Source organism: Tamandua tetradactyla, chromosome 4 (assembly GCF_023851605.1).
Source record: "Tamandua tetradactyla isolate mTamTet1 chromosome 4, mTamTet1.pri, whole genome shotgun sequence".
Taxonomy (NCBI): Eukaryota; Metazoa; Chordata; class Mammalia; order Pilosa; family Myrmecophagidae; genus Tamandua; species Tamandua tetradactyla.
This window is the reverse complement of record NC_135330.1, coordinates 18,821,886-18,847,989: the sequence shown is the minus strand read 5'-3', so window position 1 is coordinate 18,847,989 and position 26,104 is coordinate 18,821,886. Positions and strand designations below refer to the sequence as shown.

At 42.7% G+C, this 26,104-nt stretch overlaps 1 protein-coding gene and 2 long non-coding RNA genes across 7 annotated transcripts in view; 1 reads left to right on the top strand and 2 right to left on the bottom strand.

Annotated features, from left to right (window-relative positions):
• Nucleotides 1-2,311: 2,311 nt before the first annotated feature.
• LRRC52 (leucine rich repeat containing 52) lies at nt 2,312-20,102 on the bottom strand. The gene is made up of 2 exons (XM_077156803.1): nt 19,161-20,102; nt 2,312-2,742 (listed from the first exon to the last, which is right to left on the bottom strand). Exons 1-2 carry the CDS (start codon nt 19,780-19,782, stop codon nt 2,417-2,419), a joined length of 948 nt encoding a protein of 315 aa, XP_077012918.1. The 5' UTR covers nt 19,783-20,102; the 3' UTR covers nt 2,312-2,416.
• Nucleotides 20,103-20,164: 62 nt separating this feature from the next.
• Nucleotides 20,165-26,104, top strand: part of LOC143680266 (uncharacterized) — an 85,223-nt gene continuing 79,283 nt past the window's right edge. The window contains exon 1 of one of the 5 annotated variants that reach the window (XR_013174043.1): nt 20,165-20,228. This is a non-coding gene — a long non-coding RNA (uncharacterized LOC143680266). The remainder of the gene's footprint in view (nt 20,229-26,104) is intronic. The other 4 variants (XR_013174047.1, XR_013174046.1, XR_013174048.1 and 1 more) reach the window with 4 other exon arrangements.
• Nucleotides 23,324-26,078, bottom strand: LOC143680267 (uncharacterized). Its single transcript, XR_013174049.1, has 3 exons — nt 25,861-26,078; nt 24,819-25,476; nt 23,324-23,958 (listed from the first exon to the last, which is right to left on the bottom strand). It is a non-coding gene; the product is annotated as an uncharacterized LOC143680267 (long non-coding RNA).

Below are 26,104 nucleotides of genomic sequence, written 5' to 3'. Positions count from 1 at the left end.
GATTTCTTTTTCCAGGACTTTCTTAGTTGTTTTAATTCCTGAGACAGTATCAATTAGTGGTTTGGAGGAAACAGTCTATAGTCAGATGGAGCTAGTTTGACTTCTGGTCTTACTAGCTGTATAATGATAAGCAAATTACTTAATCTCTCTAAGTCTCAATGCCATTACCTAATGTGAATAATAGTGCCCTTTTATAGGGTTAGTGTGTTGATTAAATGAATTGATATATATAAGCAGTTATATGTGCCCAAAATAGATGTTAATGATATTGTTATTATTATTATTATTCTTGTTTTTATAATGCATCAAATACAGAGTTCCCATATGCCTGCCTATCATTAACACTTTGCATTGGTGTGGTACATTTGTCACAATTGATGTCAGCACATCATGATAACTCTACTACTGACTACAGCCAATGGTTTAAGTGTTGTGCAATACCATGGATTTAAAAAAAATTTTATTCTAGCAATATATATACCACCTAAAATTTCCCCTTTTAACCACATTCAAATATATAATTCAGTGCTGTTAATTATGTTCACAATGCTGTGATAGTGTTATTTTAAAAAAATATACTAAATCCAGTGTAATATCACAAAGTGGATCCAGGGAATAATGAATGAAATCCAAATGAAGGACTGGAATTCAGTTAATAGTAATATTCTAATGTTAGTTTCTTAGTTTATTATCCCACAGTAATGTGAGATAATATTAGGGGACAGCTGGGTGAGGGGTGTAAAGGAACTCTTTGTACTATCTTTACAGGTTTTTTGTAAATTGAAAATTATTCCAAAATAAAAAGTTTATCAAAATATATTACAAAATATGTTATAATTAATATTCATTTTATTTGCATAGTATCCCTATATGATGTATGCATAATTAATGCATAATTATTGCCACTTAAAAATGAAGAAACTAAGACACAGAGAAATAACTTGTTTGTGGTTACTGGTCATATTCAGGGTAACAGAATTGGAATGATTGGTAGGTTGGGATTTAAACAGAATGCAATAATAAACATCTCCTGACCCCCCACTTTGTGGAAGACCCCACCCTAAGTGCTTTTTCAATAGAGGATAACAGGCTGTATCTGCCCTCAAGGTGATTGATTACAAGTAGGACACTCAAGTTCACACAGTGATGAGGGTAGTATCAGGGATAGGATTCAGAATCAGCCCCTGACTCAGTAGCCTAGCCCTTAACCATTGTACCAAACAGATGGGGCGTGGGAGGGGAGTGCTGATTAGGTGTACATGCAATCCACAGTGTGAGTGCAAAGGTAAATTGGGTTGCCTGGGGTTTAGAGACAGTGAGCTTCAAGGATGGGGGCTTTGAGCTGAGTCTTCAAGGATGGGCAAAATTTGATCTGGAGAAAGAGAAAGGGAGAACCTGGAGTGGGTCTTCAAGCCTGGGATGAGCCACCTTCTCTTTAGCTCCCTTTTCCTATCTGTGACTAGCCCTGAGAGCTAGAAGGCACTGTGTACACTTGGCCAATCTGCATAGCACTTCATGAAAGATAGCAGTTCCTAGTGCACAGAGCATGGGTTTTGGAACAGACAGCCTGGGTTCAGCAATTGCTCTTTTCTTATCATTTGTGTGATCTTGAACTTACTATTTAGCCTCTCCAGTTTCAGAAAAATGAGGATAAATAATGACCACCTGACCTGGTTGCTGTGAGGGTTACCTACTGAGAAATGGGTATAAACTGGGTGCAATGCTGGCTACTTGTGAAGACTCAGTAAGTCGTGTCGCCTCTGCGTGCCTCGTTCCTTTTGTTTTGTCTAAAGCTTCAATAATGAATGTTGATTATATTGCTAAACATTTCCTAGGAAGGCAGCTTCATGTAAATGAAAGAACGTGGACTTTGTGAGGCTGTGCTACTTACCATTTGAGTGACCCTGACCAGTTGTATAAGCACGTGGCCCTTAATTCTTCGTTGTGATATAATGTCAATTTCATAGGAATGTAGTGATAAATTACAAGATGGTGTGTGAAGGTAGCTCATTCAATTGTTAGTGCTTGTCATTGTGTCTTGTGATTTTCTGTATGATTCATATTAAATTCATATTAATCTTGACTTCTTCCCAAATTGTGTGCTCTTTAAGGACAAATCTTTAGTCTTGTATCCATTCCTCTAGCATGTGGTTTAGGGGCATAGTAGGTGCTTGTTCCACATGAGTTAGCCTGCTTTCGGGGTGGGCATCCTCCACATGTAGGTGCATTCAACAGCATTTCTACCCCATCCTGCTCAGCTCAAGGAAATTCCCTTGGGCTGGTGCACAGAGAAAGGACTAACCTGTAAAATGGCCACCAAGAAGTTTTATTTATTTTACTTACAGGCTTCAATCTCTAAGACAGCACTGAGGGATTGGGGGTGGGAGGTGGCACATCAGATAGTGGTCTCTAGCAACTAAATCAGCTGAGGGAATCCGTCCTGCAGTGATTCATTCTTGCTATGAAAAATCCTCCTGCTGACATCTAGACTTTTCTCAGCCTCCTCCTCAGCCTCGTCCTCGCTGGTCTTGCGGCGGGTGTTCTGGTAGAGCACGGCACACACGCCCGTGAGCCACGCGGCCACGGTGCCTGCCGCAAAGATGCAGAAGCCGATGAGCAGCAGGAAGATATAGTCTTGGCGGTCCAGGTGTGTGATGCACATGTACCGCAGCGGGTTCCCCACCCGTGTGATGGGCCACCCCGCCAGCTCTGCGGGCTCGAGGCACGTGGCATTTTGTTCATCTGTGAGGAAAAACACAATGGGCATAGTACTGAAACAGCTGTTGCTGCAGTGGACCAAAAAGTCCCTGAAGAGGCTGTCTGGACCCCTGCTACTCAAAGTGTGGCCCGTAGACCAGCAGCATCAGCATCACCTGAACTTGGGAAATGCAGAATCTCAGGCACCACTCCAGACCTCCTGAATCAAAATCTGCTTCTCAACAGCATCCCCAGGCAATTTGTGGGCACATTAAAATTTGAGAGGTACTGTGTCTAGACTGGTTTTTGCCCAGAGGCTTACCTCCATTCAAGTTACCTCCTGAAAAGTGGGCTTTCCTTCTTAAGATCCCCAAGGAAGGAGAGACCACAATAGGGACTGAGGGGTTGGAAACTTAAGCAAGATTGCGTGAAATGTTTACACTCCACTTATGTTCATCATTTCTCTCTCCCCTCCCTCTTCTTCACCTTCACCTTTCCTCTTCCACTTTATCTCTTTCCCTTCATCTGTGCCTGAGCCCAGCCAGGGTCCACTAGTGCACCCAAGGGCACCACAACCCACTTGACTCAACTCTTGGGAGGGGTGAAATTCTCTGGAAATATCTACTTGATTTCTTTCTCCACGCCCCACCCCTACTCCATCCGGGGAAATCACTGGGGAGTTCAAGAGAAAGAGACAACCAATAGAGGAAACTGTTTTGCTTCTCAATGGTGCTTTTGGCATCCACTTGCTAATCATTTGATCTATGTGAGTCTTCAGTCCTTTTTGGTAGCTGACTTAGCACCCTGACTACTTCTCTGTGCACTTCCCCACATCTAGCACAGTGGACTTCAGGATATAACAGAAGAAAAGTGTTGCTTACCCTCAACTTTAGGGCAGGAACTATCAGACTATGTGACAGCAGCAATAGGCTTGGGGATCAAGGAGGTTAAGGACATCGAGTCTGGACTGGAGGTAGAGGCAGGAAATGTAGAGAAAGAAGTACCAAAGTGAGTTCTCTGGGAAGGAGGCAGTTTGGGGGCTAGAAAGAGCTGTCCAGACTTGAGTGATCTCTAAGTCATCTCCAAGTTGGGTGCTATTATGTGCAGCTTGCTTCTGCATCACCGCACCTAAAGTGCAGTCATTTTGTTACTTTCGGGAAGTTGACCTAATGCATGTGATGCTGTTGAGGTCATGGGACTAGAGGAGGTAGACACAGGAGGGAACCCCCCACAGAGACTGTGTCATATCCACTGTTTACAGTGACTACAGAGGAAGGCAGAGGGAGAAGCCCTGCTCTAAACTGAGCATGTGGCAGTGGCCCTCAGGGCCGCCCTCCCTATCTGAGAGCTCTTGAGTGGACGGAAGAGAATTAGGGTCCATGACCTCCATTTGAGGTGCTGTGAAGGAGCAGGAATATAATTATGCCTCTAGACTTCTGGCCAGCCAGCCTGGTTTGTGGACCTCTGGGGCTCTGCTCAGGAGGCCCAAGAGTGGGGCTAGTGAGAGAACTTCTTTTGTTGCTCAGATGTGGTCTCCCTCTCTCTAAGCCAGCTCGGCAGGTGAACTCACTGCTCTTCCTTCTATGTGGGACATGATTCCCAGGTGTGTAGATCTCCCTGGCAACGTGGGACAGAAATCCTGGGTGAGCCGGGGGCCTGGCATCAAGGGGTTACAAAAACCTTCTTGACCAAAAGGGGAAAGAGAGAAATAAGACAAAATCAAGTTTCAGTGGCTGTTTGATTTAAAACAAAGTTAAGAGATTATCCTGGAGGTTATTATGCATTATATATATCCCTTTTAGCATATGGTAGTGGTTAGAGGGAAGTAACTGAAATTGTTGAGCTGGGTTCCAGTAGCCTTGACTCTTGAACATGATTGTATAAAGATATAATGTTTATAATGTGACTATGTGATTGTGAAAATCTTATGTCTGATGCTCCTTTTATCCAGTGTATGGACAGATGAGTAAAAGAACTATGGATTAAAAAAATAAAATAATAGGGTGATAAAGGGTAAAATAAATTGGGTAGATGGAAATACTAGTGGTCAGTGAGGGGGAGGGGTAAGGTGTATGGTATATATGAGTTTTTTCTTTTTATTTCTTTTTCTGGAGCGATGCAAATGTTCTGAAGAATGATCATGATGATGAATACACAACTATGTGATGACATTGTGAGCATATTGTATGGAATGTGTGTGTGAAAATTTCTCAATAAAGATAGATTTTCAAAAAGAGTGGGGCTGTTGAGGATGGGGACAACCGTTCCTGGGAGTGCTTCAGTAATGCTATCAAGAAAGGGCTTGGGTCACCTACCCAAACTACCAGAGACACAGGAATGTACAAAGGCAGATATATTTGAGAAGGAAAAACCTGTATTTCTGAGGGTCAGGTGTGTGTGTGTGTGTGTTCATTCCAGCTGAGGCTTGGGTGGTAGAGGTGAGACTAAACATTAAACACACATTTTCCCATTTTGGAGCATTAGCCGTGAAAGGAGCAATTAGGCAGTAATTTTAATGCACTTTTAGGCTGTTGTTAAGGGATGTGGGTGGCTCTGTTGGGAGCGGATCTGGAGTTTTCTACTGTTACTCTCTCTCTCTTTCACCATTCCCTGTCACTGCCAAGGAACAGCTTTGGCTTCCTAGCTGTTCTCATCTCCATCATTTTCCAGCTCTGGTCCATTCATACGCTCCTGTCAGATCTCTCTTCCTCAGGCACAGCTCTTGCCAGACACTCTCTGGCTCAAAACTTTCTCCTACACCCCTATTGTTCTTAGAATAAAATTCAGACCATCTGACCTGACATTCAGAGCCCCTCATCATATGCTGCCTTCTGCCTGTTTCACCTAACTCACAGTACTCCTGGTAACCCACTTTTCACTCCAGTGCGAATGAAATGCGTATTAGTCCTTGATTATATCTTGCCCTTGCCCTCAAAATGTAGCTTTGTTTCATTGCTCTTTCCACATCAAATGCCTCTCCCCCAGATGTTTGCATGATTAGATCCTTTTCATCCTTCAAGGTCTAGCCTAGATGCATCTCCTCCCAGGAGACCTTCTCCAACCACCTTGTCCTCATAGCTCAGAGGACATATGATTGTTCCCACTTCTGAACTCATCTACAGCATCTTCATGTTTCATTCTTAGTGACTATTACATTCTGTTCTGATGGTTGTTCATATATATACCTTTTCTCCCCTACTAGTCAGACTTCTAGCTCTTGAAAACATAATCCATATCTGATCATTATTGTTGTTGTTAACAAAAGATACTATTCACCAAATGAATTGCTTAATTTTTAAGTATTTGGGAGTTTTCTAGTATTTTATTATTAAATTTGAGTTTAATTCTAACATGGTCAGAAACATACTATGATAGCAATCCTTTGAAATTTATTGAGAATTTGCCTTATGGCTGAACATATGTTCAATTTTAGTAAATTTTCCACGTGCATTAAGAAAAGCATATTTTGCCTTTATTGAGTAGTGTGCTATGTAGGTCAGTTAGGTGTTGAATTGTACAGATTTTCTATGTCTTTATTTTTTATTGTAAAAAAATCTATTATTTATTAGCTACCATTAGTCTATTAGTATTCTATTAGTTACTAGAAGTATGTTAAAGTAAACGTATTTATGATTGTGTATTTGTCTGCTTCTCCATAGAGTTCTATCAGGTTTTACTTTACATATTTTGAAGCTATATTATTAGATGCATACAAAATTATAACTGTAACATCTTCCTGGTAGATAACCCTTCTAACAATGAGCAGTATTTCCCATTAGCTCTAGTAATGCTTCTAGCCTTCGTGTTTACTTATTTGACATTAATATGGCTATGTCAAATATCTCTTGATTTAGTGTTTGCATGGTGTATCTTTCTCATCCTTTGACTTCAATATTTCTATGTTCCTACATTTAATGTATATTTCATAAGCACCCTATGTGTATAGGTTTTGTTTTTCATTCAATCCAACAAACTTTGTATTTTAATTAGTCCAGAAGCATTTAGTGTAATTACTGGCATATTTGAATTTGTATCTAGCATTTTATTTTTTTTCTATATGTCCCTTGAACCACTTTTTTATATCTAATTTCTTCTCCTTTCTTGCCTTGCCTACTTTTAAATTATGTTATTTGCTCTTCTTTAGCTTATTAGTAATACATTATTTTCCTGTCCTGCTATGATGACTTTAGACATGATATACACCTCTACTGATTATAAAGTGCCTAAATTAACCTCTATTCTTGACCACCCACAAGGTAGTTTTAATTATTGCCATGCTACAGAAGAAATAAACTGATGCATTAGTAAAGCTGAAGAAGCTGAACTAGTTGATTAGTGGCAGAGCTGGGACAGAACCTCAGCCCAGTTCTTATGACTCCAGAATCCGTTCATATCTGTGCTTCTCCACAAAGACCCATGCCCAGAGCTTGCACAGCTTCAGTGCTCTGCAACTGTTTCATGAATCCATGAATGAGGGCAAGAAAAGTGCTGGAGGCAGGGGTGTTTTCTTAATTAAAACTTGAAGCTTTTCAGAGAAATTTCAGGGAATGTTCAGTCCTTTTGGCTTGTTTTTCTTATGTAACAAACTTGGCACTTTCCTTAAAGAACAGGTGGTGGTAGGGGTAAAAGAAAAAAAAAAGGCTAGGGAGAAGAGTGAACTAATCGAAATAGGCTAGGCTTGGTCTATGAACTGGGTGAAAAGTGTCGGAAGAGCAAAAGCTCTTTTCTTCTTTTCCCAGAAAGGAATAGTTTTAACAACTCTTCTCTGTGGGCTCTGTGCTTAGACTGTTGGGTTAAAAATCTGCCTCCATTATTTATCATGTGCTCTGGTGCAAACTTTTGAACTTCTCCACATCTGTTTTGACATCTGTAAAATGGAGAAGTTCTTTTTTTTGGGGGGGGGGAGGGCTGTGGGTGGAGGTTGTGGATTAAATGGGAGAACACTAAGCACAGTGCCTGGTGCACAGTATGCATGCAACAAGCGCTGCTGCCATGCCGATCCTGCAGGCCCTGCCATGCCGATCCTGCAGGCCCTCTAGGTCCCAGCCCTGTTCATACATTCTTCCCTCTCTGGCTTTCTTGATCTCATTGCCTCTCACCCTGGTACTGTTGTCCATGCTGTGCACTGCATAACTCCATGGGGCCCTATGCACATATATACAGGTGACTAGGCCCTGTGTTGTCCCTTCCCCCAGCCCCACTCCAGAGGGCCCAGGGCATTTGCCCCCGTTAAAGCGCCTAGATACAATTACAGGTGTCATTAATGTTTAACTTTTTCCTACAAATAGTTTCTATAGAAACATAAGCCATTCCCTTGTTTATTTCATACACAGTGCATTGCTTGCAGGCAGAGAACCTATCTGCCTGAGCCAGATGCATGGAGGAGCGAGAGAATCCATGGCTCAGACCCACGTCCATTAGTACAGGAGCCCAGGAGGCCTCCCATTCAGAAAACAGGCTGGAATCCTACAGTTATAAGAGGGACTGCTCTTTTGCTTGGCCTGCAGGAGGGACCACAGTTCCTCTCAGGGGTCTGCTGCAGGTTTCCAGAGGTTGGTGCCCCAGAGCAGCCAAACCCTGTGCAGGCTGCTCTGAGTCCTGAGGCAGAGCTTGCTCATAAACTGTCTTGACAGAATGGAAGGAGTGAGCCTCCAGATGTGGGGAGGCAAAGTGAGAGGAAGGAATCAGAAGACTACCTTCCTATCAAAATGCAACTGCCCCTCTGAATGCGAGCACTCCCCGGTTTCTACCAGCTTAATCACTTTATCATAAACCCATGTCTTGACCCAGCGAAAGGCACAAAACCCCTCTTCTCCTTAGTCTTGCCTGCCTTGCCTGAATATCATTAAATGTGCAGTGCTTTGTTTTCTTTCTTATTTTCTCCAGAAAAATTATGTATTTGTCGAGGAAATGAATTTATTCATTTGTCCGCTTCTGCCTGCTGGATTGTAAACCCCATGAGGACATGGATTTGTTGTGTTTTGTTCCCTATAGTATCCCCAGCACCTAGAACCATGGCTAATACAAATTAGAGCTCAATGAATATTCGTTGAATGAATTAAATGTCATTTATAATTAATACCCTTTGGGATCACTCACACTGACATAGTGCTTGTCTGGAGAGGAGGGAGCCTGAAAAGGCAGAAGACCATATGTGGGTCAGCAAGCCTTTTGCCTCCTTGGATTACTCCATACAAGACAAATACTGTCTCTGCCTACCTCCTAAGAGTTTGGGGAAGATTCTGGGAGCTAAGTGGTATGAGGTCCCTGAGGAGACACAAGCAGATGGTTTCTTGAACCAAATGGAGGGATAAGCATTGAGCCTGCAATGGCCCCCTCCCTCCCCAAGTCTGCAGAGAAAAAAATGAGGATAAGTACAGACAGGGATGAATGAGAGGCAACAATATGCTGTAGGGGTGTCATCAACAGGTAATGTTATTTTAACCCAGTTACCCTTTGAAGACTGTTTTAGAGAAGAGACCTTTTTGTTCCTTTTCATATCTCTCATGCCTGGCATACAGTAAGTGCTCAAGAAATATTTGCTGATGTATTCATGGGAGAACGGGTGGCTTATTAGGTTGATAGCATACATTAATTCTTCAACTCTTGTGTCTTTGGGCTTGCCATTTAGGATAGGTTTTCCAGTTGGGATTTGAAGGGATCACAGTTGTACTTGGCTGTACTATGGGTGGTCCAGAGGAGACAACTCTCTAAAAGAGAACCTAGAAGGGGCAGAGTAGCATCCTAACAACACCAAAGTCAAATGGCCAGCAAGGCCCCATTCTCAGATCCTCATACATAGTACAATGGGCATTTCTAGTCTTGACACTGGCCTCTACCTTTTCCTACCTAAAGCTGCTTTTCCTCATCACCTAGATGTCTTCCTATGATGACATAAGCCAGGGTTCTGCAAACTGCAACTTGCAGAATGAAAGCAGCCTGCTGCCTGCTTTTTTTTTTTTTTTTTTTATCTTTCTTCCCTCCACTCTTTGTCCATATTTACCTTCTAATACACTGAACTCTTCCCAATTCAGGGTCTTTGCATTTGTTTTTCCCTTTGTCTAGAAAGCCCGCCCTTTCCCTCCATCCTTTGTGTTTCTATGGCTTTCCCCCTCACTCTATTTAGTTCTCTGCTCAAATATCACCCTACCTAAAGTGTCTGCCTCCACTCTCAATACCAGGCACACTCTTCCATTCCCCTGCCTTATTATTGTCTCTAGCAGTTATTGTTACTTGAAATTATGTCATGTATCTGCGTGTTGTCTTCCTCACCCTCTAGAAGCTCCATGGGAGCATGTCCATTTCTGTCCACATGCCCTGGCCCCCGGTAGGTGCTCAGTAAACTATCAGTGGAACAAATGCGTTTGGGTGTCAGGCTAGTCTGCTGACCCCTCTGTGAGTATCAGATTTACACCTGCAAAGATAACAATGCCTATACTTCACACCTCAGCCAAGTGTTGTGGTCAAAACCTCTTGGCTGTTAGAAGACAATATGTTGAAGATTACAAGGATTTGTCTAAAATGACTTTCATTCCAGTCTAAACTGTTATGATTGCATGTTTCGAATGTATTGATCACTTCTTTATTTGGGTTGAGGGGAAAACCAAACCTACTTCTTGTTCTGATTTAAAAAGAAGATCACTGAGTTTCTGATAAGCACCAAACATCATGCTAAGTGCTTTTTACATAATATTGCCATTATTAAAGCTTAAAAAACACTCCCCCACCCGGCCCCAAGGAGTGCTGAGGGTCTCTGAGTTGGGCTGTCTTTGGATGATGAACCCCAGACAAAGAACAGCATCCTAGTACATCTTACACCCGTCTGCTTCTATAAATCACATGCTCCTCCCAGTCTGTGCACCCTCATGGTACTCAGAATCACCCCCAGGCACCTGGACTGTTCACTGCAAGAATTCAGCAGTAGCAGCAGCATTAGCTAGCGTTAGCTGAGTGCTTACTCTGTGCAGTTCTAAAATCTTTATGTGAGTTGTTTCACTTAATCATCACAACAACCTAATGAAGAAGGTTCTATTTTGACTCTGTTTACAGATGAAGATCCTGAGTCACGTGGAGATTGTTTTGCCCCAAGTCCCACAGTTGATAATGACAGAGGCTGGATTAAAAACCAGGCAGAGCCCATCTTAGGTTTGCCTGTTCAGCTAGGATATGGGAGTCTCAAAAAAAAAGGGGGGGTGGGGGGATATTTATAGTTGCCTAACTGGATTGGTGTTAAGGAAGCATTGTAGAAAACATCATGTGAAACCATGTTCTTTTACAGATACATCATTGATTTTTTTTTTAACCTCACTGAAAAAAAATAGGGGCTGTCAGGAGTGGGCCCCTTGATTCCATCTGTTCCCACATCCTCACCTCATCCCTATCTGTGCTTACCCTCCTTTCTTTCTGAGGAGGTGCCTTTCCCAGCTCAAGGCTTTTCCCTCCGTTTCATCCTTCTTCTGCGGGGTGGCAGTTATTCAACCCCATCAGTTATTCAACCCCTTTTCCCTATCTTTGCCCTTTCTCTCTGCATTGACTCCTTATCATCGGCGGATAAACACATGCTTGGATCTCTTTTCTCCTAAATATACACTCCTTCTTTATACTCCAGCTATTACTTTTTTCCTTCACTCCACATCCAAGAGTCCTGAAAAGTAGTGTTCATTGTTTTCTGTACTCTTTCACCTCCTTGCCCTTTAGTGTATAACCCACTGTATCTGATGTCCACTCCCATCAGGTTACTGGACTGTCCTCACCCAAGTCATCAGAGAACCACTTTGTTGCTAAATCTAATAGACACTTTTCAGTCCTTATCTAACCTGCTACTGCGTTTGGACCTCTTTCATCTCTTGGCTTCCATGAATCTACGCTTTTCAAATTTTCTTTCTCCTCTGGCTGCTTTTGCCTACTGTATATCATAGGTTGTTCTTCTTAACTTGACCTTTCAGTTTGTTGGCATTTCCCCAAAACTTCAGTTCTTGGCTTTATTATTCTCTTATTCAAAACTCTTTCCCTGGCTGAGCTCATCTGTTGTTTGGTTTCAGTGATCACCAGTGAGTTGATGATTCCCAAATACATATTTTATGTTCTGTCCTCTACTCTGAATTTTAAGTCAGAACATCCAAATGTCCTTTGCTTTGTTTCAGTGATCACCAGTGAGTTGATGATTCCCAAAAATATATTTTATGCCCTGCCCTGTGCTCTGAATTTTAAGTCAGAACATCAAATTGATATGACCAAAAGCACAAGCAACAAAAGAAGAAATAGATAAATTTGATTCCATCAAAATTAAAAACTTTTATGCATTGAAGGACATTGTCAAGAAAATGAAAAGAACAACCTATGGAACAGGAGGAGTAGTTGTAAACCAGGCATTGAATAAGGGCTTAATATTCAATATATATAAAGAACTTTTACAATCCAACAACAAGAAGACAAACAGCCTAATTAAAAAATGGGCAAAGGACTTCCAAAGCTTGGCAGTGTTTTTCCGAAGGTATACAAGTGCATAAATAAGCACATGAAAAGATGCTCAATATCATTAATTATTAGGGAAATGCAAATCAAAATCACAATAAGGTATAACTTCACACCAATGAGGATGACAATTAGTTAAAACAAACAGAAAATAACAAGTATTGGAGAGGATGCAGAGAAATTGAAATTCTAGTTCATTGTTGGTGAGAATTGTGAAATAGAAAGTGACATAGTGGTTCCTCAAAGAGTTAAGTTTGCAATTACCATACCACCTGGCAATTCCATTTCTAGGTATATACCCAAAGAAAGTAAAAACAGGGTCTCAAACAGATGCTTGTATACCAGTGTTTATAATAGCATGGGTAAAAGGTGGAAATCACCCAAGGGTGCATCAACAAATGAATGAAGAAACAAAATGTGGTACATTCACAGTATGGAATATTATTTCAGCATAAGAAAGAATGAAGTGATGAGACTTTGCTGCATCATGGAAGAACCTTGAAAACATTTTGCTCTGTGAAATAAGCAAGGCACATAAAGAAAAAAAATTGATATCATACAAATATTGTAGGATATCACTTATAAGAGATGACTAGGGAAAGCATATTCATAGAGACAGAAGGCAGATTAGAAGTTATCAGGGGAGTGGGGAAGAAGGAGTGTTTGGGGGAAGAAAAAGGAACATCCTAGTGCCTATGGGCTCACAGGACCCTCCACTCAAAATGAGACTTAGTGTCTTCCCTAGTCTCCTCACTGCCATTCCTCCATGATGGCCCCACAGTTATCCAAGCCAAAGCCTTAGGAGTTATCCTTGAATTTTGCCTTTCCTTTATTTCCCACATTTCATTCATTCATTCAATATATATCTAGTGAGCATTTTCTAGCAGGCCTTCTACTAGTCTCTGATGACTCAAACAGGCTCTTTGCTCTCATAGTTTCTAGTATATTAGGGAAGGCAAACATTAGATTAATATAAATATATTAATAACTTAAAATTGTGCCAAAGTTTGAAGGCAAGTACAGGGAACAGTGAGAGGGTCTAGTCCAGTCCCAGGTTCTGTTGATTCTGCCTTTTAGATAGTTTCTTCTGATCTGGCCATACCTCTCCATCCTCACTGCTGGTATACACTGCCTTCCTGTCTTATCTGGGTATCTACAGGAATCTTCCTGCACAAACTCCAGGCTTGCCTGCCCCCTGAACCTTCCCCAGTATGCAGCCATGTAATCTTTCTAAAATGCTCTGACCTAAAATCCTGCAGTGGCTTATCATTGCACTCAGGAGACACTGCCTGTTTCCCAGAAAACACTCAAGGCTCTTCACAGCCTGGCCCCTCTTCCTCTTTCTAGCTGCAGCCACTCTCTGCTGGATTGCCTCCAGGTCGGGGTGCTCTTCACCTCTAGAAATGAGGAAACCAAAGTTGGATACTTTGCCAGAGGGTTGAATGATGTCAGCTGACCTGAGGGGCCATGTATAGAGGCCTGGCATTTCTGAGATCCAAGGAACATTAAGTCAGCTGGCCCTAGGGATCCTAACTGGGCTGAGTTAGGGAGCGTGTCAGAATCACCCAGGGATCCTTTCTAAACTGCACATACTTACCACCCCCATCCCTTTTTGAATTTTCCTATATGGTTTAGAGATCACTAACCCAATATTACCTGCCAGCTCCCTCAATGCCCTCATGAGGCTGCTCCTCCAGCTCTCTGCTGGAAGGAAACGTAATGCTGGGATGTTTGTGAGTTACATAGTAGGAGAGCCATATGGGTGGAGCAGACGACAGCCTTGGCACTGTCTGCTGCCCAGCCATTTCTCTTTCTTGGCCTCTGGTCTTTATTGCAATTTTCCTGATGAAGGAGATGGGTTAGCATTTATAGTGGAATAGAGCGAGGACCAGAATTCATTCTAGAAATCTAAGTTCTGGCACAGTTGTGGATGACTTTGTATTTGGTGGGTTGAAATGGGGCCATTATCCTTTTATAGCAGCCTTGAATACAGGATGAAATAGCCTTGGAATGAAACTAAGATGTTCTCTGCCTGAAATGCCCTCAAAATGACTTGGAACTGAAGCAGCTCATGACCCAATCCATCTGCTCCCTGCAAGTGCTTCTCAGTGGTTTTACCCACCTGCGTTTCTGGCACCTTTGCTGAGACCCCTTCTCTAGTTTGTGGGCCCCACCATCAGGCTCCATCAGAATTGCCTAAGTATTATAGTTTAAGAGCTGACACAGAGGGACCCTCTGTCCTCAAACTGTTCCCATTTTTACTGCTATTAGCCTGTCACTTTGTTTCCTTCATTATGATTCCTGGGTTGGTCCTTGTCAAATTGCACATTCCCCTTAAGGGGAAGATATGAAACCATTATTGGCCAATGACATCTCCACTAATTGGATCAGCCACTGATGGTTCAGAAAAAAAAACATTGTTATAGGGTTTCCTTAATATGTGATCTAAAGATCATGTGCAAGAGAAGGCCACTGAATCAGAGTCTCTAGATAGGGGCCTGCAATTCTTGTGCTCATTAAAATTTGAGAACGACTGGTTTGGCAGGCCAGGTCTGGGTGGAAAGTCTGGGAGTGTCACATAGCAGATGCTTAAGACAGGAGGTGGTGAAGTGCAGGAATTAGATGCTGCCTTCTTCTTAACTATACTTCTAATCATTTGACCCTACCCCTCATCTCTTGCAAGTCTCCACCTCAGCACTTATCCATCATGCACTTGCTCATCTGGAACAAGTGTCCAGTGACTACTGCTTTCCTTTTACTTCATGTAAGTAAAGTGTCTTATATCCTTCTATTTAGATCCATAGACTGCAAGCTAGTAGGGCCCCTAGAGAGTATCTAATTTAGCTCCCTTATTTTGTAGATAAGAAAAGAGAGACCCAAGGAGGGGAAGTGACTTGCTCAACATCACAAAGTAGCATTACTGTGACCAGAACAAGTCTCCCTGGCTTTCAACTGTTTTTTTTCCTCTTATATCCCTAGATTGTTTTATCAAACACTGAACTATGAACTTCTTTCTCTGTGATAAAACCACTCCAGAATTATAAAACAATGTTGGGTACCTAGAGCATGCAATAATTGTTTCAGAATTGAGTGTGAATTGTGATATGCCCAATAGTAAGGAAATATGATTGGGAAAAGACAATGAACTTGGATGTCAGAAGACCTCTACATGCTACTTGGCTCTACCTAGCTCTGAGGGGGCTGGATTCTTAAGTTCCAGCTTATGCATCCTGTGTTAAAAGGCTGCACTGCCCAATATACTAGCCACCACCAGCTTCGGGTGGCTATTTAAACTTAAATGAATTGAAATAAAATTTTTGAAAAATTCAGTTCCTCAGTGGGACTAGCCAAATTTCGAATACTTGATGGCTGTATGTGGCTAGTAGCTGCCGTACTCGGCAGCACAGATATAGACGATTTACATCATTGTGGAAAGTACTTTTGTCCAGTGCTAGACTATATTTTGGGGATAGAGAGGAAGGGGATATAGGATACCAGGTTCCTCATGCCCAAGAGTTTAGAGTTCAGTGAGTTTTTGAGAACATTTGAGAGGTAAGCCTGTCTTGCTTTGGGAGCCACAAACATCCTGGGAAGAGCTCGATCCCCTCTCTCACCTTCAGATAGCATTAATGACTGGAAAATTACCATTCTGGCCTGGAATTAGTCCTCCTACTTTCTAACGTGGCCAAAAAGGAAATAGAATCAGTGAGTTTTTTTAACTCTGTGTTGATGAGGGCTCACTAGAGCACCCTGCAACTGGCACCTTACCTTCATCGCTGCAGTAATTTTTGTGTTTAGAAAGTGAATAAGTGAATTCCTTAAGGACTGAATAATTTTCATTGCACCTTAAGAGTATACATTGAAGGCTTCTTTTAAGACCTTTAATAACAGCACTGAATTGATTATCAATTTGGGGAGTTTGGGTGTTCCTATTCAGTTTAGATTTATCATGAAGTAAGGTGACTCAAGATCTCTGCATCCTCTGCAGACCCTCTGTGGTTCTTAGCTAAAATATGACACAGGGGGAAGATGTATTATTGTCCACATGTCTCTTCTATTAAGACCTCTCCATTTCCCTCCTGGACCTCTGGTTCTTTCATGTTGCCTCACTATTGCAGAATTGATCTTAGCAAATTGATTACCACAAATCCAATCCCTCCTCTACTTTAAGAGCTGATAAAACCTTAGGAGTACCTGTATTTTTCTTCCTAGGATTTCTAGTATTTTTGAAGGGTCCTATTCAACATTGTGATACCTTTTGAGACCCAAAAGAGTGAGTCTCTAATAGCTAATTTCAGCTCTGTGGTGAGCAGTGCATGGGGGAGATGCTGGGGCAAAGGTGCTCTTCAAATCACAAAATCATAGCTATGGGTGACTTCTTTCTCCCAGGGTCTTGTCTACCCCACAGTTGGACTGACCTTCTTGCCCTCCTCCCTCAGGTTGCTAGAAAGCTGTCTCCATGTCCACACCTGTCTCCAGAAGTGGGACTTTCCTTAGTCAGAGTCTGAGTTCTGGGTTCAGATGCCTTGAGGACAGACAGCTTGCTGCTGCTGGTCCAGCCTCGAGTTTCTTGGTCCAGGGTGAGATCAAGCCTTGATGTTGGCTTCTGGCTTTATTCTCAAGGGTTTGCAATCCTGTGGTTATAACTTGTCCAATACCCAACACACCCTAGGATTCCTCTTGCCCCATATTCTTAGGAATCAGAGTCCTAGGCCCTGTTACCATCTTCTCACATCTATCCAGATCCGTGTCTTGTCTCCACAGTCATGCCTCCTGGACTGATACACACTTTAATTCCATGTGCTGAGCCTTCCTGAAACCTGCTTGTCTGGGAGGCCACCTGATATTATCTTTACTCTACTCTCTTAATACGCAGTATCTTTCTACCAACCAAGCTATCATTCATTTAGTGAGTTTTTATAGTGTGGCAGGCTTAATGCGAATGGCAGTTCATAAATATTCTCATTTTATCCTTACAACAGCCATAGGTATGTTGGTTCTATTATTACCCCCACATTAAAGATGGGAAGATTGAAGTTCAGAGAGGTTAAGTAATGTGTCTGGTATCCTCCAGTTAATAAGTAGCAGGGCTAGAATTATAATCCAGGTCTATTTCACTCTAGAAACTGAGCTCTAAATAATGTCCCCCATCCCCTGCCTACCATGGGGCTGAAATTAACCATTACAGATTTACCCTTTTGGGTCTCAAAAGGTGTCACAATCTTGAATAGACCCCTACAGAAATACAAGAAGTCTTGAGAAAATACTACAAGTAGCTTTCATCAGCTCTCACAGCTCTATATTGTGCTACTGCCTGTGTAGTACGAGGCTGCCCCAAGTGCAGCCTATTCCAATAGGTTTGTTTTGCCATCTTCGTCCTGCCCTATGGGGTTAGTTCTGCTGCGCCTAACTGGACCACGGGACACATATGGTGCAGATGACCCAGAGTTCCATAAGTTTTCATACACAGTTCCAAACTCACTTGACCTCACTCCCATTGTTCAGAGATAATAAAAGTGGACTGGAGAAATCAGACTTTGTAACCTGGGCCCAGGGGTTGCTCTGTGCCACCAAACAGCAGAGGGAGATTGGCAGATTAGCAGTCTTAGGTGTGTGGGCATCCCACTGATGAAAGTGTGGTCTATCCCAAAAGACCGACTCTGCATTCATGAGAAGCTTATGAGCTTGGCTAGATAGACAACCCTTTGTCTTTGAAAACCTGTAGTGAAACAGTAGACCCTTTAAAGAGACAGCCGGGTAGACATGTTAAGAGACATGCCCAACTGGAGGCCAGGAGGGAACATTTTCATTTGCTGTCACCATTCAGCTCCCTCTCTCCCTTGTTCCCCTTAAAGTCTGTCATTTTGGCCAGATACCATTCTAGAATATTCTAGATGGGCAGAACTTCATGGTGGATGCTTCAGCTGGACATTTTTGAAGCTGGGCCCATGAAAACATTCTCAAAGGCAAATGCTCAGGGATGAGAGAAAGGGCATGGTTTTGAAAGGGTTTGATTTTCTATCCAAAGTCTGATTTTGCTGAATTACGTTGGTGGCCTAACACTTCTGTAAGCAGCTATTTATTATTTCTCTAAAGTTGACTACACTGGGTGGAAGGTACTGTTGATGGAGTGGGAGGATCGGAGGCTAAGGCTAGGATAAAGAGGAGACGGGGCAGTGGGAGAGAAGAGGCAGGGACAGTGGACAGAGGAGTGGAGACAGCAGCAAGCTTGGAAATCTCTACCAGATAAAACTTGAGAATCTGCCTGTAAGTTTGGCATCTCGTTGCTTTACACAGTGGACACTGTTATCCATTCTCCACTGACTCACGCCATTCTCTCCTTCCTTGTGAGGTTAGCATCTTGAAAACACAGCAGCTATCAAAAGGCTTTTCTTCTCCCTTCCCCTCTCCTCTCGCTTTCATTGTGCTGGTAACCATATGCTCCCTCCATCCCTACTGAACATCCCCTTCCATACATCATACTTCTATTGGATTCTCTACTGCCATGAAGGTTTTTTAAACCCTGAAAAACTCAGTCACTGAATTAAGCAGATTAAAACAGTTTACCAGTGGAATACTGTATACCTGTATTACTTTGTAATCGTGTAGTTATAATGCTTTATCATATCTACACCCCTCATTTTATTCGAAAAAACAATTCTTTGTTAGATAGTATTATTGTCCCCACTATATGTATCAGGAAACTGAGGCTTAGAGAAAACTGACTTTTTCAAGGGCAGCTAACTAGTAAGTGGTGTGTTTGGAGCCAGAACTCAGCTCTTAGGCTACCTATTCCACTACTCTACCTACCAAGCCTTATTGCCTCTCCAGCCAATGCTAGACTGGGTCCTGCAAGGCAGTAGGAATGCTCTCAATCAACTTAATGTGGCTTTTTTTCTCCCATCCCGTACATCTTGGACTTTACCTTTCTGGAACTAATAGCTCTTACTCCAACACCTCCTCTTCCCCCGACCCAGTCAAGCCCTCACCTGGGTGGTCCAGATGGGACACTATTAAGTAGATGGTGAAGTCCAGGAGAGAGCAGTTGCACTGCCAGGGATTTCCACTCAGATACAGGGTCCTTAGTGTCACCAGGTGGCGGAAGGCACCATCATCCAAGATCTGCAAGCCGGTATTTCTGAGGTCCAAATACCTCAAAGAGCTGGTGTTGGCAAAGGTCAACTTGTTAAGAGACGACAGGTGAGGATTGTTGGAGATGTTGAGCTGCACCAGGTTGCTGAGCACAGAGAAACTGGATGGGGAGATCAAGGTGAGGTTGTTGAAGCTGAGATCAAGGTAGATGAGCTTGAAGACCCCGACGAAGGTATAATCCATCACCTCGCGAATCAGGTTGTTCTGACAGTCCAAGTAAACAAGGTCACTGAGGAGACCTAGATTCATGGCTGGCAAGTAAGTGATTCTGTTATTGTTGAGGTACAGCCTCCGAGTGCTCAGGGGGATGTCAGAGGGATATGCAGTTAACTGCATCCCTGCGCACATCACTTCTTCGGCTTGACACTGACAGTTATTTGGACACTTTGACCCTGATACCAGCCCCATTCCAAAGGAAAAGAGTAACCACCCAGGCCCAGGGCCTGAAGCAAGGGACATAGTAAGAAGCCGCGATTCTCCTCCTTCCACCGTCCTGCGCGCACTGTCCCGCGCTGTCCCTCTGGTCAGATGTCTGGCCAGGGGCGGGGTGGGGGAGGGGAACTGGAAAGAACGGTAACACTCTAGCTTTATGCAAAGCAATTTTCCATTACAGGAGAACCGAGCAGAAGTTGAAACGCGAGGCCCGATGCCCTGCCACCCGGCTTGGTAGCTCTGCCGATTGCTCACTCCCAGACTGCTGCTGGAAGCTTGCCCGCTTGGCAGCTTTGAAAGGACTCACCCTTTCCCTGCGTTGCAGTGAAGGGGAGCCAGGGGAGAGCCACATGACAATGAGGTTGCCAGTTGACACCTTTGTGATGTCAGCAGCCTCTGGACACTGCCTGGCCAAGGGAAAGAGGGTCCTCGCCTCTCCTTCTGGGTGGTGTGGGGGTGTTTTGTATTTCTCGGTAAGCTGGCTGTCCCTGGGGGAGTTGGTGCTTCTTGGGTAGAGGCGTGCAGCGTGGGGACGGGGAATTGTACGGACTCACGGTGAGCGTGCATGGCCAGGGCGTTTCTGGGGCTGCCCGTACCAGCTCCGCATGGAGGTATAGCAGAGGCTTAGGTCAGATAGGAGCCCCCACTCTCAAGCCAGGGATGGAAAGTGGGGACTCTCCAGTCTAACTCCCCTCTTTACTGCTGAGGAAAGTGCCTTGCTGTAGACCAGGTCCCCAAGTGTGTCTTTTCCTTGGATTTTGAATTTGGACAGGTGCCATTTTTGGTGTTGTCTGGAGAAGATGGGAAAGGGTGCCTCCTTTGAAATGAGGCAATTTCACCGATAAGGTGGTATTCTTTCAAAATCACATTACTAGGTTGTATACATCCCTTTCTCCATCTGAAATCTACATGTGCACTATGATTTTTAAAAACCTTTTGAACAATTATAAACTACCTCCCCCCAAAACCCCACCAAAATCCAAATGTATTAAAAAAAAAAATCAGACTGCAAAATAATATAAATTTTGTCTTACTGCTTGATTCTTTAAAACAGTGAACAAGGCTCTCTAGTGCTTCTACTGTGAGTCTACATTCATTAACTATTGGACAGATGATGGGGGCAAGGCTTTTGGGGGAGGGGTGGAGATTCTGGAAGGTAAAAAGTTAGGATACATCATCCTCTTAATGAAGGAGGGGGCATTAAGGCAGAAATGAAGATAAAGCATCTCAGAAATTAAAATTTATGTTTTTGGGAAATGGGTTTTCATTCTTAAGAATTTCATTCATTTATGTATAACTTAGCTGTGAATATAAAATAATGAAACCTGTATTTAACTCAGCACAGTGCCTGGCACCATGTAATAAATATTATTGATTGAATGATGCATGAATGTCTCTGGTGGTTTTCTCCCTTTTCTTGCTTCCCTGCCAAGAGAGAAATTAATAAACTCAAGTGGATCTGTGGTTAGTTAGCTAATGTTTGATATTGTTTACTTACTCAGCACTTCTAGGGTGACTGGCTGTGAATTAATATGATGACTTAGGACTGTTTACCAAATTGAAAGTGACCTTAAGTAGAAATTTCAAACACTTAAATGATCCAAATGCAATGATAGTTGTGCTAATTGAAGCAGACTTTTATTGATGGGGAAACCACCCTTTCCTGAGGCAAAAAAAAAAAAAAATCTATTAAAATAATAAGTACCTTGCTAGATCTTACATGATTGCCCAAGAGTGGAATTTGATACATGAAATCTATAGAAAAAAAATAATTTCAAAAGTGACCATTTCCTCTGGGAGCAGTGGTGAGGGTGTGATTTGTTGGCAGGGTGTTGTAGAGATACTTTGTTTTCTGTTTCATTTTGATGAGACATGATCATTCACTAACCTGCCAAGACTCCTGGAGTGATTTTGCTGACTTCCACCTTTGGTTTTACCCTGTTGCCTCCTTCTTTCTGCCTCTTCCTCTCCTCAGAGGGCCAGCTTCTTCAGTTTGCTTGCATTTCATTTCCAGTCTCCTTTTCTAGACTAACTTCCTTAAGACAGTAGGCTCAGCCTCGGGCTTACCCATTTAATCATATGATTTCACAAGTGTTCTCACTAGAAAAGCCTTACATAAAGAAATCTCACCAAAGATTACTGACACCGGTCTGCTGTGACTCCACCTCTGGAGTCTTGTCATTTTAACAAAGCATCATGAGTGGTTAATCTCAAAGAGTATTCTGATCATTTGAAGTAGCCAGCTATTTTTTTTGGTCCTGAAGTTTGGATACCCATCAGCTAGCTTCAGCTTTGCCAGGCCAGACTGTAGATCCCTAAACTGTGTCCATTATTTCAGGACTCAGAATTGTTCACTAAATAGAGAATGAGTGGACCAGACAAAGAAGAACAAAAAATGCAGCATTTCTCAAATTACCCGATCTCAGAACCATTTTTCTTTTGAAGGAATATCTTGTGAGACTAGTATTTCAGGGCTCCTGCTTTGGGAAGTTCTAGAATAGGCTGTTTGTCCTTGGTCAAGTTGCTTAACTTCTCTGGACTTTATTTTTCTTGTCTATATATTAAGGGAAGTGGACTAGATAATTTTCAAGTTTCCTTAGAACTTCTAAATTCCTTTGTAATAGCAGGATTTCATGCATCATCCAAAAGGCCAGTAGAGGAGGTATTTGGGGTGAAGAGAAGAGCCTTCCCACTCTCTGACTCACACCATATAGGCCCACTTGTCAGGCAGCCATAAAAATGGACATTGTTTCCCTAGCAAGCTGCTTGAGCACCTTACACTTCAGCTGGTGGCTCCCATTGCATGCAGCGATTTTATTAGCCCACTTCTGACCCTCTGGTGGCCGGTGTGATTATGCTTCCAGGAGGGTTAGTGGGCAATCGAGTGTGCGACTGAGAAGCCCCTCATATCAGTAGAGTCTCACTTGGGCAGTGTCATAAATTTAGCAGTATGCACTAGAGGTACTGCCTTCCCAGCTTAATGATCCCTTTCAGATGCCAGCATGACTCCAGACAGCTATCTCAGGGATCCAAAGGAATGGGTGGGCACAGCCCCTGCTGTTAAAAAAGGAAAGGGCAGGTGACATGGTACAAAATGAATACAATGGAGACAGTCGAGTTCTTACTGTAAGGCAGCATGACTTGGTTACCTCCCAAGGCCTTGATTTCCTTTCTATAAAATAAGACAGGATGTTATGGATCCTCCCAGTTTTAAAATTCCATCAAGGCAACGGTAGCCCATGACAAACTCTGGGATCTGTCCTGTAATTACTTGTTGAAGAGTGCTTTAAAAATTATTGCTTTTTTCTTTCTTTCCTTTGTACATATGTTATATTATGCAATTAAAAAGTTATTAAAATTATTTTAAAATTCTACCAAGGATCATTCTGAGCAGAGAGATGCTTGATGCTTCAAGGCCCAAGCAATAGGGTCAGAGATTGAAGCAGTTAACACAGGGCTTGGCACAGTGTAAGCAATCCATAAATGTTAGCTATTAAATATTCTACTCAGGTGCACAGACACAAGTACTAAAGGAAATTTCATTTTGATGTACTTTTATTTGCTCAGGAGAAAAATAGCAGAAAGAAACACATGTGCCATTTTATTAAGTTAAAATTGCTCATGTGCTAAAAAAAAAAAAATTGCTCAGGTGCTCATAAACTCATAAACTGACTTACATGGAGTTAGTGTCCTAGGAGCCCGCAAGTCAGTATTTGTTTTGCTTCCCACGCTGGGAATGTAGTAGATACAAAGAATGTCAAAATTTTAAGGACTTTGGTATAGGAGTTGCTTATGCAATCCAGTTCACTTGTCTTTTGACTCTGCCTGGACCCTCTTTAGCAAAGTCATCTCTCAAAGGGTATGGGGTTTGGGGCAGATCTCAGGGAATGCAGATTAAAATGAACAAGAAAGTCAGCCTTGAAGAGAAAAAAAGTTCCAAAACATGCCAGAAGGGCAGGGGCCTAGGGGCTGAAATATATATATATAGGCCTCAGGTCTTTTTTTAGTCCAGCTGGTATGAACTATTTTTGTCTTGTCCCTTCAGGCTGCCTGAGTCCCTGCTCAGGAGATTGGACCCTTTAAAAGTGCAGGCCAGAGGAAATCATTCCAATTGGTTGTTCCCCAGGGATGCCTTCGTTTTCAGGCTTCATCCACATTATCTATTTCCACAGCATTCGTTTTCTGGAGGCTCCGAGATGAAACCTTGAAATTGCATACCATTTTGGGGGGAAGGAATTGGATTCCATTTTCAGTGTATAACAAATCTACATACTATTGCCTGTGCATTATATAGAGTAATGCCTGACACATGGATTGTGACTTTGCCGATAATGGCAGCCACCTGAGCCCATTGATTTGGGAGGAGAACATGGACCTTCTTTTATGGGTGCCTTGTGCATTTCATTATGGGAGAGACAACTGGCATGTGGTATAAACTTCGAAATGAGAAGACTCCTCACTGAGTGACCTTGGGTGAAGGCCTCAGCTTCTATGGACATTTGTTTTCTCTTGGGTAAAATAGGGGTGATAAGTATTGCTTTTCTAGGGTTGTTATAAAGCTATGGTGTGATTTAATGTAACACAAATAACCACCATTTGCTCTTTACCCTGTGCCAACTATATGATTTTCCTGACAGCCGGTGAGTCAGTTATCATGACCCCCATTTTATGAACAAAGAATCAGAAGCTCTAAGAGTTGCCACTTGCTCAATGTCACAGAGCTTGTGCCTCCTGGTGGAGGCAGAATTTAGTCTAGGAAGTTTTACTCTGAAGTTCAAGCCCTTAACTCCTGGGCCAAACCACTACATCATGTGCCAATGCTTCAAAATGCTCATTTTTGTATTTATAGTCTCCATGGGATAAATTTCCCCCTTCTCGCATTGAATGGTATCTTGACTTCAGGCAAAATCAAACTACTGTTTTTATATGATCTGTTTGGGGGCTCCTTGTCTTTCAAAAAGTTTATGACATTTTTTAGGTTTTAACTTCTTATATTAGCCTTTGAAATTGTTCAGTATAAGTTTCTTTTGCAGGTGAGCAAGCTAAAATGATAAGCAACTTACCTAAGCTCACTCAGAAAATGAGTGGCAAGAGTCAGCAAAGAGGAGTTGATCATCAATGCTTGAGATGACTTTAAGTCCTTGTATAGCCCCACCCATATAGGGAAGAATTCCTTCCAAGTAATCTGGAATGTGCTGTGCCCACTGGACAAACCAATGAGCACTTTAAGCCCCTAACAGTGTATAACCGCTCCAGTGAAAGTCATTCTACGCCCAGGGCTGGTTATCTCATCTCCTACTCTACTCTTCAGAGCAATAGTTGAACTAAAGTTTTAATGTAGTGAAAGCCTTTGGATGGTCCCTTGCGGGGAATATCAGCCTCACTTTGGTTTGTGGGAGGTTAGGAGAAGGGCTGGAGGAAATAAGTCATTTCTGTCCTTTGGCATTCCTTGTGGACAGATTTTCAAGAAAGTCAGTGAACGCTTTTATACAACCACTGCAGACAAATGGTAGGGGTTTCTGTACTTGATACTAGGTAAAGGGGTCAGCTTGGCATTTGGCTTGGAAATTGAAAAGGACAGCATTAGTCCTGAGTGAGACTGGCGAGAAGGTCTCTAAATCTCAAAGTTGTCATAATGTCTTTGAAAGGCTGCTCCTCTTCTGGAAGTTCTGGCTGTCAGAGCCATAAATGGAGTGGCACAGCTATCTCATCATGATCTTCCTGAAAGGACAAATGGATAAATGAAGAGATGAGGGGTTCATAGGCAGAAGGCTTAGTCTACTGGAGACCCAGCCAGGAGCACAAAGCACTCCCCATTGAGAACATGCAATTCCACTCCTACGGGCAGGCTCTTCCTAGCACTTCACTTCCTGGACAAGCTGAAAGAGTTACTTATCAGCCCAGTGATACCAAGAAATCAGGTAGCTGAGCAACTGGCTCACTTTTTGATAAATGCCCTTTACTTCAGTTGCCCAGCTTGTTCTCAGTCACGAGTCCTCTTGAGAGCAGGTGTGGGGGGAGGTCACCTCCCTCCCTTCTTGGTGTCCTTAGATTAGTCTAAGTATCACAGGCAGGATTGCTAATCTGTCATGGGGATTAAATCACCTCTGCTCCCTGCGTCTTGCCATTTTCCTCTCAGGAAGTCTGCTTCAAATGTCTCTACTCCCAGAACCATAGAGGGAGAAAGGTCATAAAAATGCCATGGTGAAATCCTGGCCCCCATGTCCTGCTGCATCACTTGGCCATCAGCCTTTGCCCCTGCTTTCCCAGCATAGAGCCACCATGCTTCTGTGCTGAGGCAGGCCGCGATGGGTTCTTTCTGAGATGGGTTCTTTTGCTGTTGCCCCGG

Coding starts and splice junctions, on each gene's coding strand:
- LRRC52 (XM_077156803.1), bottom strand. CDS start 19,782: ATGTCCCTTGCTTCAGGCCCTGGGCCTGGGTGGTTACTCTTTTCCTTT. Junction 2,743..19,160: donor GTCCCATCTGGACCACCCAG/GTGAGGGCTTGA, acceptor TTTTCCTCACAG/ATGAACAAAATGCCACGTGC.